Source organism: Arachis ipaensis, chromosome B9, assembly GCF_059453495.1.
Source record: "Arachis ipaensis isolate K30076 ecotype BB chromosome B9, ASM5945349v1, whole genome shotgun sequence".
NCBI lineage: Eukaryota > Viridiplantae > Streptophyta > Magnoliopsida > Fabales > Fabaceae > Arachis > Arachis ipaensis.
In genome coordinates this window covers 40024363-40047964 of record NC_142444.1, presented here as the reverse complement: position 1 = coordinate 40047964, position 23602 = coordinate 40024363, and the positions used below count along the sequence as shown (strand labels likewise).

Sequence of the window (23602 nt, the reverse complement as noted above, 5' to 3'; positions counted from 1 at the left end):
CTTTGAGGATTCACTATAGTTGCTATCATAATTCCTTGCTCTTTGATTGATCCCTTTTTGATTTTTTCCTTCATTCTTTTGCTTAGAAAGCTTAGTGTCAAGTATTGCAGCAGCCTTTTGGCTCAATTTTTCTCAACACTTCTTCACTACAGACACTTGGCTCACAATTCTTCTTAGGAACATTGATGCCCAACACCTCTTTGGATTACTAAATGCTTTGTAACTAGGTTGCTCTTGATAATGGACTTTCGGTTGATAATCCTGGATTAGTTAATCCAAGTTACCAAGTTTTAAAAGACTCCTCAGAACCTAATTGTCCAAGCATACTAGTACAAGAAGCACCACAGGCATATGTCCTAAGGTCCAAGCTATTGGTATCTAGCCTTATTTTTTGTTTCTTTCTTTCTTGTTGCCAATCCTTGGCTTTTCTTTTCTTTTTCTTTCTTACTTTTCTTCATTTTCCAAGGGGTGATTATTAATGACAGGTTTTATAACAGCAACTAAGTTCATACTACAAAGAGCATTCTATTATGCATCTTTTATTATTGAGCTTTCCATCCAATCAAACAATTACCACCACAAAATTTCATTCTAATTCCTAACACATTGGACAATCACTTTCTATTTCAAACATTTTCTCTTATTGATGCAAAAGGGAAACAAAACATAATTCAGCAGATGAGCGATAACAAGCATAATGCAGGTCCTAATAAAGATTCCAATAAAATATGAAAGTGCAGAACATAAAACATTTGGAGGGATATCATGTTTCAGATATGCATCATCCTTATTTAATTAAAAACATGAAAGGAACTCCACCACCTCCTAATGTTCGTGCTCCTTGCCTTTGCTGGACTCTCCTTTCTTCTTCTGCCTCTTCTTGCTTGTTTATTGGGGTTCTTCAACAGGACATCTTCGATCCCAAATGTGGCCTATCTGACCCCAGAGCCAAGCATCCTTCAATCCTTGTTGCATGTGTGCTGTATTTTTATTGGCTTGTGCTCTCTGATGGTCTACCAATTCTTGGCATTGCTTAAATGGCTTGATCTGTTGGTTCAATGCTGGCATGCTATGGACTACATAGTCCAGCTTTGCTTGAGTTGCTATATCATACTCCATTCTGTCCAAGTTCCTATGCTCTCCAATTGTATGATATATGTTCTTCCATTGGTAGAGGTTTTGGGTGTACTCCCCATACTTGGCCTGTCGTAGGGACAATCTGTTAAATGATTCTTGAAAGTTTGCTGATTGTTCCCTTTGCCCCTCAAGAATTCTTGCTTGAGACTCTCTCTGTTGATCTAACATCTTGAGCTGAAAGTTTTCTTGCTTCTCCATCATTTGCTACTGCCAATGCTCTTGTTGCTCTCGATCCTTCAAATATTGCTCTTGTTGCCTCAAGTATTTCTCATGTTGTTGCTCCTGTGCTCTCATGTATTGTTGAGACATTTCTTCAATGGCTCTTTGCATTTGGCTCAGGTCTATTGCACTAGAAGCTTGTTCCCCCTCCACTTGTGGTCTCCTCCTTCTTCCTTGAGCTCTTCTCTCCTCCTCGGGTTCAGGGACACCATCCATTTTCTCCCTGGTGATTCCTCTGCCTCCCTTTACCTTCTCTGTATCTTCATCCTCAAAGAGTACCCCTGCTCTTTTGCACAGCCTCAGAATAGTACTTGGGTGACCAAGTCTGCTTGATGTGCCAGTATCCTCAGCCATCTCTTGAATGCTATCTGCTATGAGCTGAGGAATATCGATTTCTCCTCTCCTAAGTATGCAATATGTCAGGATTGCTCCCTTTATGATTACCTCTGAGGTGTTTGCAGTAGGGAGTATGGATTTTCTCACTAGCTCATACCACCCTTTGGCTTCAGGTATGAGATTTATTCTCTTCAAGTGGCTTGGAGTTCCTTCTGAGTCCCTTTCCCAGTCTTTGCCTTCAAAGCATAGACCATGTAGTATCTCATCAGGATCACTCTCACCTGCCATTCTTTCCTCAAAGCTGGATTCTTCATAGGTTATCACTCTTATCTGTAAGACTCTCATGATGGATGATGGGCTGAAATCTACAACATAACTCTTATAGGGAGGGCTGTCCTTGCCTTACCTCACAGCATTTGCATAAAACTCCCTTATCATGACTGCACTAATGTCTGTGAGAGGTTCACACAAAAGTTCCCATATTCTTTCTGTGGTGATTCTTCTCATGATGGGATACTCTCCATCTTTTAATCTGAACCCCATCTCTGGAATGACTTTCTTTGATTCCATTAGCCTATAATACCTTGATTCATGAAATTGAGACTTAAATCTCTTGGTATCATAGGTTGGTGGTTCAGCTACAACTGGCTCCTTTCCCTTCCTTCTTATGGAACTTGATGAAGCCATAAATTAGGAAGGAAAAAAAGATAGAGGTAAGGATAAATTTTGGTTAATGCACGGTTTAGGATGGAGGAAAGAAGAAGTTGGGTGCTGTGTGGTGTCTTTGGGTGAGAGAGGAACAATGCAAATCTTGTGGGGGACTTATATGAAGAAAGCAAAAGTGTGTGGTTTAAAGAGTGTTGCTTCCAATTTATAGACAAGGTCATGAAGTCTAGAAGCAAAACACAAGGGTGGAGGATTCGGTTAAGTTGCCATGAAGGGTGAAGATTGAGCAAAGTATTGTTGAAAGTTCATGGAATGGACGGCTTGCATGTAGAGATGGATGAAGACAAGGATCACTCCCTCATTGGTCATGTTGTTCGGCTTCCTAGATGCTAAGCCATGCAGATTTTGTTTCTAAGAGAGCACACTTCCCTAAGCACATGTGACTCCCTTTTCCATCTTGTGATGACCGTACATGCATGCCTTTTGTCCTTTTCTTCAAATTTCACCATTCCTATCCTCGTGAACCAAATAAATAGTGAGCTTAAACTTTCAATTCAATACGGTGGTGGTGTAAGATATATATAAAAAGAAAATGTTGCTATGTGTTCCTCATTTATGAATAAGCAACCATGCCTCTTAGAAATTGAACAAAATTTTGGTGAACACCAAACTTGTTTTCTTCTAAGTGATCCATATAAAACACAATGAATATCTATCATAATTGGTATATTCATTATAAGAAACATTTTATTTGCTACCATGCTACCATGAACTCATAAAATGATGCAATGTATAGTTTTTCTATTCATGAATTTGAGCCTTTGAGTAAAAATAATTTTCTTGAAATTCATAGCATATATAGATACCAAACTTAAGGTTTGGCTATATACTTAAACAAAATGAATGAGTATATATCCCAAAATGGTTCTATGATCAATTATGCATGAAAAGCTATTTTAAAGTGCCTTTAGGCACACCAAACTTAGGAATCAAACATATGCTTCAAAATGATGTGTGCAGTTATCAAATCCACTCATGAAAACTCAAATTTATTCTAGAAGAACCAACAATTATTAAAATTAAAATAAAAGCAAGAATATTAAATCATGGGCTGCCTCTCATGGAGTGCTCTTTTATTGTCACTAGCTTGACATTGGTCCCTTGTTAGGGTGGCTGATGATTGTGGTGCCTCAGTTTATCTCCTCTCACTGTGAGCCTTCTTCCTGTGTGTTGATGATAAATCTCCATGTGCTCCAGTGAGAGCATCTTATTGATGATGTAGTAATCATCAGTTTATGGATCTGTCTCCAACTGCTAGTATATCAATCTTACTCTGTCCCCTTTTGAGAATCCTTCAGTTGGTATCTTTTTGTTCTTCCACCCTTTTGGAGCTCTTTTCTTGTTATTCTTTCCTTTCTTTGGTGGCTCTTCTGTCTTTACATCAGATTTAATGTCAGGAACTTCCTTCCCACAGATCAAATCTTCAATCTCTTCCTGCCTTCTCTTTTTAGCCTTCTTATGTTTCATACCCTCTTTTCCTTCTCCACTATCCATCTCTTGCTTCACAGGTGAGCTGAGGAGTGTCTCCTTGGCTTTTTCTTCCCAATGTATGTCTTCTTTCTTCAACCCTCATGCAGCTTTTCTCTTCAATAGTATGCTGTATTTCTTGGAAAACATTTAGAGTGATCTTCTCATCATTTATCCTCAAAGTCATTTTTCCTTGTTCAACATCAATGATGGCCCTTGCTGTGGCCAGGAAAGGTCTTCCCAATATAATAGAATCATTCCCCTCTTCTTCTAAGTCTAAGATTACAAAGTTTGCTGGAAATATGAATTTCCCTACTCTGACAAAGAGATTTTCAATCACCCCCTTGGGAATTACCAGAGATATATCCACTAGCTCCAATGACATCTGTATAGGCTTTACTTTTTCTATAGATATCCTTCTCATCATAGACAGAGGCATGAGGTTAACACTGGATCCTAAATCACACAGTGCCTTGTCAATGATTGTGGCACCAATGGTACAAGGTAAGAAGAAGCTCCCAGAGTCTTTGAGCTTTGGTGGGATGCCTTCTTGGATCATTGCACTGCATTCTTGTGTCAAGATCACTATTTTTTTTTCATTCCAGCTCCTCTTCTTGTTGATAAGCTCCTTTAGAAATTTTACATACAGAGGCATTTGTTCTAAGGCTTCAGCAAGTGGAATGTTAATTTCCAACTTCTTGAAAACTTCTAAAAACTTTGGGAATTATTGATCCTTGATCTCCTTCTGAAATCTTTGAGGATATGACAGAGGAGATGTGTGAGTCTTTACTATCGTCCTCTGTTCTTATGATTGCTCCTCCATGAGTTCCTTTCCCTTCTTTGAAGTTTGTGGTTGTTCCTCTTTCTCTTTGAGTTTCTCCTGGTCGTGCTTGGCTTTGAGTGTCACTTCTTCCTTGCTGCTAGCTTTATCATTCTCAGCTGGTCTCTTGTTAGTTTCTTTGTCATTTACCAAAGTTCTTCCACTCCTTAATTGGATTGTTTTGCACTCTTCCTTGGGGTTGGGAAAGATGTCACTTGGTAGTGCATTAGATGCTCTTTCAGCCACTGCTTGCTTGGACAACTGGCCAATCTGCCTTTCCAAATTCCTCATTGAAGCTTCATGGTTCTTGTTGGCCAATTCTTAATGCTTGATCATCTTCTCCATCAATATCTCCAAGTTGGAGATCCTTTGAGATTCTTGAGGTAGTTGTGGTTGATTTTGTGATGTTGATGGTTAATGATAATTTTTTTGGTTAGTGGATGAGTTGTTGGGTGGATAGTAGTTGGATTGGGATTGATTGTTTTGTGGTTTTCTGTATGAATTTTGGTTAGTGTTTTGATGGTTTTGATGGTTTGTGTTTCTGGAATTGTTCTAGTTTGAGTTTCTTTGCCAAGGCTGTTGGTTTTGGTTCTCTCCCCATTTCAGATTGGGGTGGTTTCTCCAGGATGAGTTGTAAGGGTCTCCATGGAAGTCATTTGGTCCAGAACTTTGATTATGCATGTACTGCACTTGTTCAGGCTGCTGCTCCTCATAGCTTTCCTCCTGCTGTCCCCACACCACTGATGGTTGGTTAGTTTTGCTCACTGCTGCAAGTTGCAATCCATCCATCCTCTTTGACATTGTTTCAATTTGCTGTTGGAGCTGCTGGTGTATGAGTTTATTCTGAGCCAATATGGTATCAACTCCTTCAAGCTCAAATACACCTTTCTTTGGAGCTGTTTGCCTTTCAGAGGAGAAGAAATACTCATTGTTGGCCACCATATCTATTAGATCATGTGACTCTTGAGCAGTTTTCATCATTTGCAAAGATCCTCCTGATGAATAATCCAAAACTTTTTTTGAAGGTAAGGACAAGTCTTCATAGAAATTCTGCAACTCCACCCATTCACTGAACATTCCTTCTGGACATCTTCTGATTAGAGCTTTATACCTCTCCCAAGCTTCATACAATGACTCTCCTTCTTATTGTCTGAAGGTTTGCACATCAATTTTTAGCTTAATGATTCTTTGGCGTGGATAGAATTTGGCTAGAAATTTGCTAACCAAATCATCCCAGCTGGTAATGCTCTCTTTAGGAAACGTTTCTAACCACTGTGTGGCTTAGTCTCTCAGTGAAAATGGGAATAAAAGAAGCTTGTAGATGTCAGGGTGGACTCCATTAGTTTTGACAGTGTCACAGATTCTCAAAAATACAGAGAGGTGTTGGTTTGGATCCTCAGCAGCACTTCCTCCATATTGACAATTGTTTTGAACCAGGGTAATTGGTGCACAAAATTGTGATCATCAATGGTGCCATCAACATGGTACGCTCAATTGTAATCTCAACTTTTTATCACAACTTCGCACAACTAACCAGCAAGTGCACTGGGTCGTCCAAGTAATAAACCTTACGTGAGTAAGGGTCGATCCCATGAAGATTGTTGGTATGAAGCAAGCTATGGTCACCTTGTAAATCTCAGTCAGGCGGATATCAAATAGTTATGGAGTTTTCGAAAATTAATAATAAAGTAAAGATAGAGACACTTATGTAAATCATTGGTGAGAATTTCAGATAAGCGTATAGAGATGCTTTTCGTTCCTCTGAACCTCTGCTTTCCTGCTATCTTCATCCAATCAGTCTTACTCCTTTTCATGGTAAGCTTTATGTAAGGACATCACCTTTGTCAATGGCTACTTTTAATCCTCTCTGGAAAATGGTCCGATGCGCTGTCACTACATGGCTAATCGTCTGGAGGCATCACCCTTGCCAATGGGTGCATCCTATCCTCTTGTGAAAATGGTCCAAATGCTCTGTCACAGCACAGCTAATCATCTGAGGTTCTCGATCATGTTGGAATAGGATTCACCCTCCTTTTGCGTCTGTCACTATGCCCAGCAATCGCGAGTTTGAAGTTTGTCACAGTCATTCAATCCCAGAGTCCTACTCGGAATACCACAGACAAGGTTTAGACTTTCCAGACTCTCATGAATGGCCATCCATGTATTCTAACTTATACCACGAAGACATTTAATAACTCAGACTCGGTCCCCTGTATTAGATATCCAAGAGATATCCATCCAATCGAAGGTAGAACAGAAGTGGTTGTCAGGCACGCGTTCATAGGGAATGATGATGATTGTCACGTTCATCACATTCAGGTTGAAGTGCGAATGAATATCTTAGAAGCGGAATAAGTTAAATTGAATAGAAAACAGTAGTACTTTGCATTACTTCATGAGGAACAGCAGAGCTCCACACCTTAATCTATGGAGTGCAAAAACTCTACCGTTTGAAAATACATAAGTGATGAAGGGTAGGCATGGCCGAATGGCCAGCCCCAAACATGATCAATAGATCAAAATATAATCCAAAGATGTCAAATACAATAGTAAAAGGCTTATTTATAATAAACTAGTTACTAGGGTTTACAGAAGTAAGTAATTGATGCATAAATCCACTTCCGGGGCCTACTTGGTGTGTGCTTGGGTTAAGCTTGAATGTTACACGTACAGAGGTCATTCTTGGAGTTGAACGCCAGTTTGTAACGTATTTCTGGCGTTTAACTCTGGCTTGTGACGTGTTTCTGGCGTTTAACTCCAGACAGCAGTGTAGAACTGGCGTTCAACGCCCTTTTACATCATCTAAACTCGGCCAAAGTATGGACTATTATATATTGCTGGAAATCCCTGGATGTCTAATTTACAACGAAATTGGAAGCACGTCATTTTGAGTTCAATAGCTCCAGAAAATCCACTTTGAGTGCAGGGAGGTCAGAATCCAATAGCATCAGCAGTCCTTCTTCAACCTCTGAATCTGATTTTTGCTCAAGTCCCTCAATTTCAGCCAGAAAATACCTGAAATCACAGAAAAACACACAAACTCATAGTAAAGTCCAGAAATGTGAATTTAACATAAAAACTAATGAAAACATCCCTAAAAGTAACTAGATTCTACTAAAAACATACTAAAAATAATGCCAAAAAGCGTATAAATTATCCGCTCATCACAACACCAAACTTAAATTGTTGCTTGTCCCCAAGCAACTGAAAATCAAATAGGATAAAAAGAAGAGAATATACTATAAATTCCAAACTATCAATGAAACATAGCTCCAATCAGATGAGCGGGACTTGTAGCTTTTTGCCTCTTGAATAGTTTTGGCATCTCGCTTTATTGATTGAAGTTCAGAATGATTGGCATATATAGGAACTCAGAGTTCAGATAGTGTTATTGATTCTCCTAGTTCAGTATGATGATTCTTGAACACAGCTATTTTATGAGTCTTGACCGTGGCCCTAAGCACTTTGTTTTCCAGTATTACCACCGGATACATAAATGCCACAGACACATAATTGGGTGAACCTTTTCAGATTGTGACTCAGCTTTGCTAAAGTCCCCAATTAGAGGTGTCCAGGGTTCTTAAGCACACTCTTTTTTTTTGCTTTGGACCTTGACTTTAACCGCTCAGTCTCAAGTTTTCACTTGACACCTTCACGCCACAAGCACATGGTTAGGGACAGCTTGGTTTAGCTGCTTAGGCCAGAATTTTATTCCTTTAGGCCCTTCTATCCACTGATGCTCAAAGCCTTGGGATCCTTTTTATTTACCCTTGCCTTTTGGTTTTAAGGGTTATTGGCTTTTTGCTCTTGCCTCTTGGTTTTAAGAGCTTTTGGCTTTTTCTGCTTGCTTTTGCTCTCTTTTTTCTTTCGCTATTCTTTTTCTCTTTTTTTTTCTGCAAGCTTTGTTCTTTGCTGCTTTTTCTTACTTCAAGAATCATTTTTATGATTTTTCAGATTATCAAATAACATGTCTCCTTGTCATCATTCTTTCAAGAGCCAACATATTTAACATTCTTAAACAACAACTTCAAAAGACATATGCACTGTTCAAGCATTCATTCAGAAAACAAGAAGCATTGTTACCACATCAATATAATTAAACTAAGTTCAAGGATAAATTCGAAACTCATGTACTTCTTGTTCTTTTGAATTAAAACATTTTTCATTTAAGAGAGGTGATGGATTCATAGGACATTCATAACTTTAAGACAAAGTTACTAACTACTAATGATCATGTAATAAGACACAAACATGGATAAGCACTTAACATAGAAAATGAAAAACAGAGAATGTAAGAACAAGGAATGAGTCCACCTTAGTGATGGTGGCGTTTCCTTCTTGAGGAACCAATGATGTCCTTGAGCTCTTCTATGTCTCTTCCTTGTCTTTGTTGCTCCTCCCTTATTGCTTTTTTGATCTTCTCTAATTCCATGAAGAATAATGGAGTGCTCTTGATGTTCCACCCTTAATTGTCCCATGTTGGAACTTAATTCTCCTAGGGAGGTGTTGATTTGCTCCCATTAGTTTTATGGTGGAAGGTGCATCCCTTGAGGTATCTCAGGGATTTCTTGATGGTGAGCTTCTTCATGTGCCTGTTGAGATCCATGAATGTGCTCTCTTGTTTGTTCCATCCTTTTCTTAGTGATGGGCTTGTGAGATGAATCTTTCCATCTCCCATGGCTCAGAGGTGGAAGCATTTGTCTTCCCTTTCCTCTTTCTTGAGGTGCCATTAATGGTTATGGAAAAACAAAAAAAGCTATGCTTTTACCATACCAAACTTAGAATGTTGCTCGCCCTCGAGTAAAAGAAGAAAGAATAGAAGAAGAAGAAGAAGATATGGAGGAGATGGAGGGATGTGTGTATGCGGCCATATGGGTGGGATTGGGTGGGAAAGAGATTTTGAATTTTGAAGGTAGGTGGAGTTTATGAGGTAGGTTTATGGGGAAGAGTGGATGGATGTGAGTGATGAAGTGGTGATAAGGAAGAGAGATTGTGTGAAAGAGGGGTGAGAAGAAGTGAGTGGAGGTAGGTGGGGATCCTGTGGGGTCCACAGATCCTGAGGTGTTCAAGGATTTACAACCTTGCACCAAATTAGGCATGCAAAATGCCCTTGCACACAACTCTGGGCGTTCAGCACCAGATTGGTGCTTGTTCTGGGCGTTGAACGCCCATTTGTTGCCCATTTCTGGCGTTAAACGCCAGAACCATGCTTGTTCTGGGCTTCAGCGCCAGCTCTTCTCCAGGGTGCAATTCTGGCGTTCAAACGCCCAGATACTGTCCATTTTGGGCGTTCAGCGCCAGAACCATGCTCTGTTCTGGCGTTGAACGCCAGCCAGATGCTTCTTACTGGCGTTTAAACGCCAGTAAGGTCTTCCTCCAGGGCGTAATTTTTCTTCTGCTATTTTTGATTCCGTTTTCAATTTTTATATTTATTTTGTGACTCCACATGATCATGAACCTAAGAAAACATGAAAAATAAAATAAAAATAAAATTAGATTTAGATAAATAAAAATTGGGTTGCCTCCCAACAAGCGCTTCTTTAATGTCAATAGCTTGATAGTGGGCTCTCATGGAGCCTCACAGATGTTCAGAGCATTGTTGAGACTTCCCAACACCAAACTTAGAGTTTGGATATGGGAGTTCAACACCAAACTTAGAATTTGGTTGTGGCCTCCAACACCAAACTTAGAGTTTGACTGTGGAGGCTTTGGTTGACTCTATTTTGAGAGAAGCTTTTTATGCTTGCTCTCCATGTTTACAGAAGGATGACCTTGAGTTTACAACTCAAGGGAGTCCTCATTCAATTGAAGGACTAGTTCACCTCTGTCAACATCAATTACAGCTCTTGCTGTGGCTAGGAAGGGTCTTCCAAGGATGATGGATTCATCCTCATCCTTCCCAGTATCAAGGATTATGAAATCAGCAGGGATGTAAAGGCCTTCAACCTTTACTAACACATCCTCTACTTGTCCATAAGCCTGTTTTCTTGAATTGTCTGCCATCTCTAATGAGATTTTAGTAGCTTGCACCCCATAGATTCCCAGTTTCTCTATTACTGAGAGGAGCATGAGGTTTATCCCTGACCCAAGGTCACATAGAGCCTTCTCAAAGGTCATGGTGCCTATGGTACAAGGTATTAAGAACTTTCCAGGATCCTGTCTCTTCTGAGGCAATGTCAGTTGATCCAGATCACTCAGTTTATTAGTGAACAAGGGAGGTTCACCTTCCCAGGTCTCAATACCAAATAATTTGGCATTCAGCTTCATGATTGCACCAAGGTACTTGGTAACTTGCTCTTCAGTAACATCCTCATTCTCTTCAGAAGAGGAATACTCATCAGAGCTCATGAATGTCATAAGGAGGTTTAATGGAATCTCTATGGTCTCTAGATGAGCCTCAGATTCCTTTGGTTCCTCAAAGGGAAACTCCTTATTGATCACTGGACGCCCTAGGAGGTCTTCCTCCTTGGGTTTCACGTCCTTCCCTTCTTCCTTGGATTCGGCCATGATGGTTATATCAATGGCCTTGCACTCTCCTTTTGGATTTTCTTCTGTATTGCTTGAGAGAGTACTAGGAGGGATTTCAGTGATCCTTTTACTCACCTGGCCCACTTGTGCCTCCAAATTTCTAATGGAGGACCTTGTTTCATTCATGAAACTTACAGTGGCCTTAGATAGATCAGAGACTAAGTATGCTAAATTAGAGGTATTTTGTTCAGAGTTCTCTGTCTGTTGCTGAGTGGATGATGGAAAAGGTTTACTATTGTTAAACCTATTTCTTCCACCATTATTAAAGCCTTGTTGAGGCTTTTGTTGATCCTTCCATGAGAGATTTGGGTGATTTCTCCATGAGGGGTTATAGGTGTTTCCATAAGGTTCACCCATGTAATTCACCTCTGCTATTGCAGGGTTTTCAGGATTATAAGCTTCTTCTTCAGAAGATGCCTCTTGAGTACTGTTGGATGCAGCTTGCATTCCATTCAGACTCTGAGAAATCATATTGACTTGCTGAGTCAATATTTTATTCTGAGCCAATATGGCATTCAGAGTATCAATTTCAAGAACTCCCTTCTTCATAGGCGTCCCATTACTCACAGGATTCCTCTCAGAAGTGTACATGAACTGGTTATTAGCAACCATGTCAATGAGTTCTTGAGCTTCTGCAGGCGTTTTCTTTAGGTGAATGGATCCACCTGCAGAAGTATCCAATGACATTTTAGCTAATTCAGACAGACCATCATAGAATATGTCTAGGATGGTCCATTCTGAAAGCATGTCAGAAGGACACTTTTTGGTCAGTTCTTTGTATCTCTCCCAAGCTTCATAGAGGGATTCACCTTCTTTCTGTCTGAAGGTATGAACATCCACTCTAAGCTTACTCAGCTTTTGAGGAGGAAAGAACTTGGCTAAGAAAGCCTTGACCAACTTATCCCAAGAGTTCAGGCTATCTTTGGCTTGAGAGTCCAACCATATTCTAGCTCTGTCTCTCACAGCAAAAGAGAAAAGCATGAGCCTGTAGACTTCAGGATCTACTCCATTAGTCTTAACAGTATCACAGATTTGCAAGAATTCAGTTAAGAACTGAAAAGGATCTTCAGATGGAAGTCCATGAAACTTGCAGTTCTACTGCATCAGAGAAACTAATTGAGGTTTCAGCTGAAAATTGTTTACTCCAATGGCAGGAATGGAGATGCTTCTTCCATGTAAATTGGAATTAGGTGCAGTAAAGTCACCAAGCATCCTCCTTGCATTATTATTATTTTCGGCTGCCATCTCCTCTTCTTGTTCGAAAATTTCTGAAAGGTGCTTGCTGGATTGTTGTAATTTAGCTTCTCTTAGTTTCCTCTTCAGAGTCCTTTCAGGTTCTGGATCTGCTTCAACAAGAATATTCTTGTCCTTGCTCCTGCTCATATGAAAAAGAGGGGACAGAAAAATAATAATAATAGAGATCCTTTTTGCCCAAGCATAGAGGTTCCCTTATGTGAGTAGAAAAAAAGAAGAAGAGAAAATCTGAACTCAGAGAGAGAGAGGGTTCGGATTTTTGGTGAGATAAAGTGTTAGTAGATGAATAAATGAATAGAAGGAGATGAGAGAGAAAGAGAATTTTCGAAAATTATTTTTGAAAAAGAGTTAGTGATTTTCGAAAATAGTTTTTGAAAAAGGTTAGTAATTTTCGAAAATTAAAATAAAAAATTAAAATAATTAGTTAATTAAAAAGAAATTTTGAAATAGGGGGAAGATATTTTCGAAAATTAGAGAGAGAGAGTTAGTTAGGTGGTTTTGAAAAAGATAAGAAACAAACAAAAAGTTAGTTAGTTAGTTGAAACAAATTTTGAAAATCACTTTTGAAAAGATGAGAAGATAAGAAGTTAGAAAAGATATTTTAAAATCAAATTTTGGAAAAGATAAGATAAGAAGATATTTTTGGAAAGATATGATTGAAATTAGTTTTGAAAAATATTTGATTTTTAAAATCACAATTAATGACTTGATTCACAAGCAATCACAAAATATGATTCTAGAACTTAAAGTTTGAATCAAAACATTAATTGATGATGTTATTTTTGAAAATTATGTGATAAAGATAAGAAAAAGATTTTTGAAAAATATTTTTAAAATTTTTGAAAATAACTAAGAAAAATGAAAAAGATTTGATTTTTGAAAAAGATTTTGAAAGAGATAAGATTTTTAAATTGAAAATTTGATTTGACTCATAAGAAACAACTAGATTTTAAAAATTTTTGAAAGAGTCAACTCAAATTTTCGAATTTATGATAGAAAAAAGGGAAAGATATTTTTTTTTTAATTTTTGAATTTTTAATGATGAGAGAGGGAAACATGAAAAATGATGCAATGCATGAGAATTTTGGATCAAAGTATGTGATGAATGCAAGAACACTATGAATGTCAAGATGAACACCAAGAACACTTTGAATGTCAAGATGAACATCAAGAACATATTTTTGAAAAATTTTTAATGCAAAGAAAACATGCCAGACACCAAACTTAGAAATCTTTCATGTTTAGACTCTATGGATGCAAGAATGCATATGAAAAACAAGAAAAGATGCAAAACAAGAAAACATCAAGATCAAACAAGAAGACTTACCAAGAACAACTTGAAGATCATGAAGAACACTATGAATGCATGAATTTTTCGAAAAATGCAAGATGAATATGCAATTGACACCAAACTTTTAACTTGACTCAAGACTCAAACAAGAAACACAAAATATTTTTGATTTTTATGATATTTTGAAAATTTTTTTTTGGATTTTTCGAAAATTATTTGAAAAAAAAAAATAAGGATTCCAAAATTTTTAATATGAATTCCAGGAATCTTATGCTCTTTAGTCTAAAGCTCCAATCTGAGGGTCAGGCATGGCTTAATAGCCAGCCAAGCTTTAGTATGTAATTACATGCATAAGCTAATTTGCTAAGAAAGACAAAGAAGCTCTTCTCTTGAGTATAAGTGAAACCTCAGTCCAAAAGAGTTTAGACATGGCTTTACAGCCAGCTAGGCTTCACAGGCTTCATGATTTCTTAAAAATTCTGAAGAAAAATATATTTTTGAAAACATTTTTATTTTTAAAATTTTTTTTTTCGAAAACAAATGAGAAGTTTTTGAAAAGTTTTTTTGAAAAAATTTTTGAGAATAAAACAAAAGAAAATTACCTAATCTGAGCAACAAGATGAACCGTCAGTTGTCCAAACTCGAACAATCCCCGGCAACAACGGAAAAAACTTAGTGCACGAAATTGTGATCATCAATGGCGCCATCAACATGGTACGCTCAATTGTAATATCAACTTTTTATCACAACTTCGCACAACTAACCAGCAAGTGCACTGGGTCGTCCAAGTAATAAACCTTGCGTGAGTAAGGGTCGATCCCACGGAGATTGTTGGTATGAAGCAAGCTATGGTCACCTTGTAAATCTCAGTCAGGCGGATATCAAATAGTTATGGAGTTTTCGAAAATTAATAATAAAGTAAAGATAGAGACACTTATGTAAATCATTGGTGAGAATTTCAGATAAGCGTATAGAGATGCTTTTCGTTCCTCTGAACCTCTGCTTTTCTTCTATCTTCATCCAATCAGTCTTACTCCTTTCCATGGCAAGCTTTATGTAAGGACATCACCTTTGTCAATGGCTACTTTTAATCCTCTCTGGAAAATGGTCCGATGCGCTGTCACTGCATGGCTAATCGTCTGGAGGCATCACCCATGCCAATGGCTGCATCTTATCCTCTTGTGAAAATGGTCCAAATGCTCTGTCACAGCACGGCTAATCATCTAAGATTCTCGATCATGCTGGAATAGGATTCACCCTCCTTTTGCGTCTGTCACTACGCCCAGCAATCGCGAGTTTGAAGTTTGTCACAGTCATTCAATCCCAGAGTCCTACTCGGAATACCACAGACAAGGTTTAGACTTTCCGGACTCTCATGAATGGCCATCCATGGGTTCTAACTTATACCACGAAGACATTTAATAACTCGGACTCGGTCCCCTGTATTAGATATCCAAGAGATATCCATCCAATCGAAGGTAGAACAGAAGTGGTTGTCAGGCACGCGTTCATAGGGAATGATGATGATTGTCACGTTCATCACATTCAGGTTGAAGTGCAAATGAATATCTTAGAAGCAGAATAAGTTGAATTGAATAGAAAATAGTAGTACTTTGCATTACTTCATGAGGAACAGCAGAGCTCCACACCTTAATCTATGGAGTGCAGAAACTCTACCGTTTGAAAATACATAAGTGATGAAGGGTAGGCATGGCCGAATGGTCAGCCCCAAACGTGATCAATAGATCAAAATATAATCCAAAGATGTCAAATACAATAGTAAAAAGTCTTATTTATACGAAACTAGTTACTAGGGTTTACAGAAGTAAGTAATTGATGCATAAATCCACTTCCGGGGCCCACTTGGTGTGTGCTTGGGCTGAGCTTGAATGTTACACGTGCAGAGGTCATTCTTGGAGTTGAACGCCAGTTTGTAACGTATTTCTGGCGTTCAACTCTGGCTTGTGACGTGTTTCTGGCGTTTAACTCCAGACAGCAGCGTAGAACTGGCGTTCAACGCCCTTTTACGTCATCTAAACTCGGCCAAAGTATAGACTATTATATATTGCTGGAAGGACCTGGATGTCTACTTTCCAACGCAATTGGAAGCGCGTCATTTTTAGTTCTGTAGCTCCAGAAAATCCACTTTGAGTGCAGGGAGGTCAGAATCCAACAGCATCAGCAGTCCTTCTTCAACCTCTGAATCTGATTTTTGCTCAAGTCCCTCAATTTCAGCCAGAAAATACCTGAAATCACAGAAAAATACACAAACTCATAGTAAAGTCCAGAAATGTGAATTTAACATAAAAACTAATGAAAACATCCCTAAAAGTAACTAGATTCTACTAAAAACATACTAAAAACAATGCCAAAAAGTGTATAAATTATCCGCTCATCAGTAATCAATTGAGGCTTAAGTTCAAAGTTATTAGCATGGACATTGGGGGTTAGGATGCTACTCCCACAATTCTTTGGGTTGGGGATAGTGTAGGAGGCTAAGACTCTTCTCTGAGGCTGGCCATTGTTGTTGGCCATACCATCAGTGTGAATTGGGATGTTATCCTCCATCACTTGATCTTCCTCCTCTGATTCCTCTTCTCCAATAACTCCCTTCCCTCTTGCTTCTCTTATCAATCTTCGGAGGGTTCTATCGTCAAGGTTAAAAGATGTGGATTTACCTCTTCTTCCTCCTGACATAAAACACAAAACTAGAAATCAAAAGCAATTCACTCTACTGCTAGAGTGAGGTGAATGTTAGCTTAAACAAAAACTCATATAGTTAGTGTGCTTAGTAAAAATAAAAAGAAAATGCTTAATCTAGATTATCACCCTACTTAATTATTGTCAATCTAAATCAATCCACGGCAACGGCACCAAAAACTTGATGAGGAAAAAATGATTCCACACAAAACTCACTGGCAAGTGTACCGGGTCGCATCAAGTAGTAATAACTCACAAGAGCGAGGTCGATCCCATAGGGATTGATGGATTGAGCAATTTTAGTTAGGTGATGAATTTAGTTAAGCGAATATTTGAGGATTCGAGTGAAACTTGATTAACAGAAGCTAAATTGCAAGTAAATAAAAGGGAGAAGGTAAATTGACAGAATATAAAGGTGCTGAAGAAGTAAATTGCAGAAACTTAAAGGGCAAGAAAGTAAAAGATCTAAAACTTAAATTGCAAGAAAGGTAAATGACTGAAACTTAAAGTGCAAGAAACTTAAATTGCTGAATCTAAATTGCTGAGAAATGTAAATTGCTTGAAGAATAAAAGGGATTTGGGTATTGGGATTCAGAATTGAACGAGAAAATGTAAATTAAAGTAAATCAAAAAGCTATGAGATGAAGAGATTCAGATCTAGATTTCAGTAACAAAACAGAAATGGAAAATTGCTTGGAGAAACAAACAGAAAGAAAACTTGGCTCAATTATGAAATTCTAAAAGTGAAGTTGAAGATCGAAGAAAAGTAATGAGATCAGGAAGCAGAACTAGATCTCAATCACTCCCTTGACCAAACAGAAAAGAAATTACAGAAGAAATAAAAATGAAAATAGAAAAGGGAACTCAGATCTAACTTCTAATTCTCAGAATTATCAAAAGAAAAGTAGAAGATGGTTTGATAAACCCCAATTTTGTGGTTTATACTGTGTAGAATTTGGGGTTTTTGTCAACATTTCTCACACTTATTCAAAAGAAATGCATGGTTTTGTGTTCACTTCCTAATATTGCTCCATGATGAAAAATATGCTTATTTCGCCTTAAAATTGCTATATTTTGATCCTCTTTTATTGCCATTCGATGCCGTGATGCATTTGTTGAGTGATTTCAGAATTAATAGGGCAAGAATGGCCTAGAAGAGAGAAAGAAAGCATGTACAAAAGGAAGGAATATGAAGATTTGGATTTTGGGAAACCAAGCATGGACGCGCACGCGCACTCCACGCGCACGCGTGCATGAGGATGTTTGGAAGTGGCGCACAAGGATGGACGCATCTGCACGGGTCAAAGACTTCCCACCGACGCGCGCACGCACCTGGTGCACACGCGTGGATCACAAAAGCAATCGGCGCGCACGCGCGGAAGGCTGCACGTGACCTCATTAAAGAAAATCGTGCCTGGAAATTTCTGAGGCTCATTAGGCCCAAATTCAAGCTATTGCTACATGGAAAAGATCCAAGGATGCTAGGGAGAAAGGGGGGATCAATCATTTTACACTTAGACACAATTTTTAGCTAGTTTTTGGTTCTTTGTTCTTCTAGAGAGAGAAACCCTTGTTCCTCTCTAGATCTAGCTTTAATTTGATCTTCCCTTGTTGAATTTTGAATTGGATCTTGTTAATTACTAGTTTTGATTGTTTAATTTGAATTCCTTAGTATAATTTTACTTAGATCTTGTGTTAGTTTTATGGATTCTTGTCAATTGTTACTTTATACCCATTGTTTGAGTGTTGTGAATCTTGACTTTTTAGTGTTACATTGATGATTTCTTTGATTAATTGTGTTGTTTGAGTGATTATATGTTGATGATTGTTAGTGGGTACTTGTTAATTTCAATTTAATTGCAATTTGAACATGTCTTTTATTAATGCTTACCATGTGTTTGATGAATTGTTTACTATGATTATGGAGTAGTTCTCTTTACTCTTGGCCTAGGCTAAGGGGATTGGGTAAACTTGAGTCATTGGGTCTAATGGATTTGATGATTTGGGAACCCTTAGTGGTCAATTTGATAACCATTAACACTAACCTACTACTAAGTCAATTAGTAGTGAGGTTAGGCCTTATGGGTTGATGTTGACCAAACCATTTAACGTACTTCAAGTATAGAAGTAGACTTAATGAGTTTGGTTCCTCATAATTGTCAAGATATGGTTGTTAGACAAGGATAGTGACCCCAATTCCCATGCCTAGCCAAGAGTTACTTTTATTATTCATATTTGAAAACCCAAATTCTAATTGTCTTGTCTTAGTTATAGCTATTGTTTAGTTTTAGAGTAGAATTATATTGAATGTTATCCTATTAGTTTGGAATTGCTCACATCTTGCTTAGTTATTTGAATAGTTACTTGCATTTTAAGATTACTTGTTTGTTAAGATTCCTATTTTAATTTCTTGCTCATGACTTACAACCCCGAATTTCTAAACAATGTTGAAGCATATGTTTGCCCATTCCTTGTGAGACGACCCGAGGTTTGAATACTTCGGTTACTTTTATTGGGATTGAACTTGTGATAACCAAATCCCTTTTTAAATTTGATACTCGAGGATTGTTGTTGGTAGAGCTATACTTGCAACGGGACTTTACTGAGAAAATCTATTCCGACGTGACCCTCGAGGTACCATCAAATTTTTGGCGCTGGTGCTGGGGAATGGTTGCAACATATGCCTTGATATTGGTTATGTGAATATGTGAATATTGTAGATAGTTTACTTTCTTTCAATACTTAGCTTTAGTCTAGATTTCTTTTGTTTGTGTGCTATGACTCCCAAGTTTGATGACTCGATCTCAACTAAATTCTAGCTTAGCCGAGTTTGACCCTGAGATTGAAAGAACTTTGTTATACACTCGGCAAGCTAGACGGCGGTTGGACTATATGGCTAGTACTTCAGCCTCTCTTGAGGAACATACCGAATCACTAGGTGGTACCGAGAGTGACTTGGAGTCCGCTACTTCCTATTCTTCTGTTGGCACTACTAATACATCTTTGCATCCTACAGGTGAACCATACATGGCGGAGCCACGACGGATCACTTTGCATGAGCAAGGAGCTCCAGATATCACACTTCAACCATTGCAAGCGAGGTATCCTAACCTTGATCCAAACTTTGAGTTGAAGAGTAGCTTGATACATATACTTCCTAAATATCATGGGTTGCCGGGTCAAGACCCCATCCGACATCTAAGATATTTTCAAGTTGCTTGTTCTACGGCTCGAAGGCATGGAGCCGATGAGTTGGCTATTATGGTTTTTTCCTTTCCTTTTTCTCTCGAAGGGCAAGCGAAGACATGGTTTTATTTGCTACCGGATGAGATTGCGACCAATTGGGATTTCTTGGGAAGAGAGTTTCTAGATAAGTTCTTTCTACCGGAAAAGACCGATTATGTCCGGAAGGAGATCTCGGGTATAATGCAAAGAGACCAAGAGAGTTTGTATGAGTATTGGACTCGGTTCAAGAGGTTATTGGAATCTTGTCCGCATCATAGATTGAACACTCACTTGCTCATTAGTTACTTCACCAGAGGTCTTTGTGTGGAAGATAGAAGATTGCTCACCGCTACTAGTGGTGGTTCCCTTTCGAAAAACAAGATGGAGGGAGAAGCTTGGAAGTTGATAAATGATGTTGCCGAGGCTACACAACATACAAGGGTGAGAAGTAATCCTCTCAAGGGTGTGGTAGAATCATCCCCTTCCGAAGCAAGCCTAACCAAAGCACTTGGGGATATGACCACCATCCTCACGCAAATACAAAAGGATCAAAAGGAATACTACTCCATCCAAGCCATCCAAGCCCCACCTCCAGTTTCTCAACTTGAAGGCCTTCCTAGGATTTGTGGTTTGTGCTCTAGCACCACACATTACACCGATCAATGCCATTAAATTCTAGAGGAACATGCCCTTGTAGTGGCTAATGTGAATTACAACAACTGTCCACCCTCTCATTCTCAAGGCCAAAACAACTACTCTCATGGTGGTAATCAAAATCAAGGGTGGAGGGATAATGCACAAGGGAGCAATCAAAACCAAAGATGGAACAACTCTTCCTCTCATCACAACAACCAATCTTCATCCCAATACCACCATAACAACACCAACTACCAAGCCAACCAAGGTCACTCCAACTAAAACCAAAACAACTACACCAAATACCAAGCACCACACCATAGACAACAATCCAACTAACCCTCTCCATCTTCCACCAATCAAGTTGATGAGCTTAGAACTGCCATGGAGAAACGGGACGAGAGCAACAAGGCTCAATTTGAAGCCTTAGGCGCTCAATTGGCTAACCTCACCAACATGCTTTCAAAGATGGCCATGTCAAACCAACCCTCAAACTCCAACAACAACACCAACTAACCCTCAAGATCTTCAAACCTTCCATCCTAACCCCAACCAAATCCCAAGGGCGGTCTCAACGCCATCACTCTACGGTCGGGGACTACATTAGAGGAGATACCTCCAAGGGTCATGGAAGACATTCGTGAGAAAGAAGTGGTTGTTGAAGCTGCTCATGAAGAAGAGGAGGTGGACAAAAGGCATGAGGAAGAAGGAGTAAGCCTCAAGGAACCCAAGAGGAAAGCTATAGTGGATGAGTCCATTCCTATTCCATTCCCTTCCATGGTGAAGAAAGCAAAAAAAACGCCGGAATTTGATTTGAACATGCTTCAAGTGTTCAAGAAGGTTGAAGTAATCATACCACTTCTTGATGCTATTCAACAAATTCCGAAGTATGGAAAATTTTTGAAAGACTTGTGTACACACAAGGATAGGATAGGAGAATTGGAGACATTATCCTTGGGTACTTCAATCTCTTCCTTGATGGAACCTATTCCAAAGAAATATGGTGACCCTGGGCCTTGTTTGGTGTCTTGTTGTATTGGTGGGCGCACTTTTCATGATTGTATGTGCGACCTAGGAGCTTGTGTAAGCATCATTCCACTTTCTATTTTTGTGCGGTTGAATTTAGCTCCATTAAAGAAGTCGGCGGCGAAGTTTTCCCTAGCCGATAAAACTGTGATCACGGTGATAAGAATAGCCAAAGATGTACTTGTGGCGATCGAGGATTTAGTTTTTCTGGTTGACTTTTACATCCTTGAAATGCCTCCAACAGAAAATAGAAGCTCATCCTCCGTTCTACTTGGTAGACCCTTCCTTAAGACCTCTAAATTCAAGTTAGATGCCTTTACCGGCACATATTCCTTTGAGGTTGGAGACAAGACTATCAAGTTCAATTTGGAAGAAGCCATGAAACATCCTCCCGAAGAGCATTCCGTTCTCCGATGTGATGTAATTGACGAAGTGGTAGCAGAAGTGCAAGAAGAAGACCACAACAAGCTATGCTACCCTATTATTGAAGAGACGGATGCCCAAGAGGGTGAACATGAGAAAGTTGTTGAGAATGAACTCCGTGAACTTGATGAAAAAGAACCTCAGCTTGAGGCAAAGAGTGAATTGAAACCTCTTCCATCTCATTTGAAGTATGCTTTCTTAGAGGACAACCAAAAGTTTTCGGTCATTATTGCTAGTGAGCTTTCTAGTGAAGAGGAAGAAAAGCTCCTAGATGTTCTAAGAAAGTACAAGAAGGCAATTGGATGGAGCCTAGCCGATATTGTGGGGATTGACCCCCGCAAGTGCATGCATCGCATATTTTTCCAAGAGGGGGCTAGCGCTTTGGTGCGCACCATTCCCACTAGCGTTCACTTCTTTGAACGCTACGCTCCCTTGGTTGAGCGTTCCCTTGGTTCCAAGCCTTGTGTCGCGATAAAGTTCACCAAAGTGAACGCTACTCTCAAACTTTTGAGCGCTACCCTTTGTGTCTTTGGTGCATTTGGCAAGGAGCTTCCTCCCAAGGCTGAAACCCACGATAAAGTTCACAAAGTGAATGCCAAGTTCACTTTTTTGAACGTTGCTCCTTTGATTGGCCTCCCCCTTTTCTTCATTTCTTCACCTACAAGTAACCAAGCAACTAATCAAAGTATTACCAAATTTACAAGGTCTTTGCATCATTTATGAAAATCAATTAATTCTAGCATAAACCCTATGATTTTGTATAAAATAATTGATGGTTGATTGATTCAAAATAATCATGAAAATCCACTCCAATTACTTACTTATTGTGCAAGAAAGTGCATAAAACCTAATGAAACTAATGAAAAATGCTTGTAAAACTAGCATAAGATGACTTGTCATCAGTAATTAAACATAATGGCATATGATTTAATTAAAGGGGTACTCTTCACAGAGTAACAAAAGTGCAACATTCGTGTTACCAATATAGAAAGCAAACAGCCAGGCCGTATACTGGCCGTCGGACAACGGAAAATATCATAACACGCTAAGACATGGACAAGTATGACGACCCTTAACCTCGGTTTTCTTACTGGCTGGACTACTCATGGTTGTCGTCGGTATTAGCCGGCTGCTCAGAGTCATCACTAGGCTTTTCGATCGGGAGTGTAAGCTTCTCCTCCAAAGTAGCCACCCTGCCTAGCACTTCCTACCACTTGGCGAGCTGATGATTTTCCTGTTGACGGAGGTCGTTGATCTCCGCCGTCAACTCAGCTTCCTTGGCTTCAGTTCGCCAGATCGTGGCATCCTTCTTCTCCCTTGCTAGGCTAAGCAACAGATGCTTTCCCCGAACTTCTCTCTCTGCTTCCGCCAGCTCCAAGTCTGTGCCCCTCAACTTCACGTCAGTCGTCAAATGCGCAGTCCTGGCGGTGCTCAGCTGTTCGAGGTACTTCTCAATTTTGGCCTTCAGATCATCCTCCCACCTTACTAGTGCCTCCTCAACCAGATCACAGTCTGCACACTTTCCCTCCAGACGGATGATGTCAATCAGGGCCGCGATCGGCAGGTCTGCTAGGTCCTCCATGCGCCTCTGGTTGGTTGGTTCGGTGACGGAGTTTTCGGACATGGTCAGTTCACTTGGCATGAGTTTTGGACTAGTATTTACGTTAGGATAAGCCTGTGGCAAGTATCACGAGAACAGAAACTTACGAGTTACGAGTGATTTATAACGAGGAGCGTGGGATCAACCGAAGCATCTGGGAGACGTTTCGGCCTCTAACTGGGACAAATGCATCAATAGTTATATGTATTGGTTA

General features: G+C 39.3%; 1 protein-coding gene and 1 non-coding gene across 2 annotated transcripts; one reads left to right on the top strand and one right to left on the bottom strand.

Annotated features, from left to right (window-relative positions):
• Window positions 1-3904: 3904 nt before the first annotated feature.
• Window positions 3905-4444, bottom strand: LOC107615422 (uncharacterized). Its single transcript, XM_016317486.1, has one exon. It carries the CDS (start codon window positions 4442-4444, stop codon window positions 3905-3907), a length of 540 nt encoding a protein of 179 aa, XP_016172972.1.
• Window positions 4445-11974: 7530 nt separating this feature from the next.
• LOC148544398 (small nucleolar RNA R71) lies at window positions 11975-12082 on the top strand. Its single transcript, XR_015901846.1, has one exon. It is a non-coding gene; the product is annotated as a small nucleolar RNA R71 (small nucleolar RNA).
• The last annotated feature ends 11520 nt before the right edge of the window (window positions 12083-23602 follow it).

Excerpts from the sequence above, each read along its gene's own strand:
- LOC107615422 (XM_016317486.1), bottom strand. The coding sequence starts at position 4,444 with ATGATCCAAGAAGGCATCCCACCAAAGCTCAAAGACTCTGGGAGCTTC.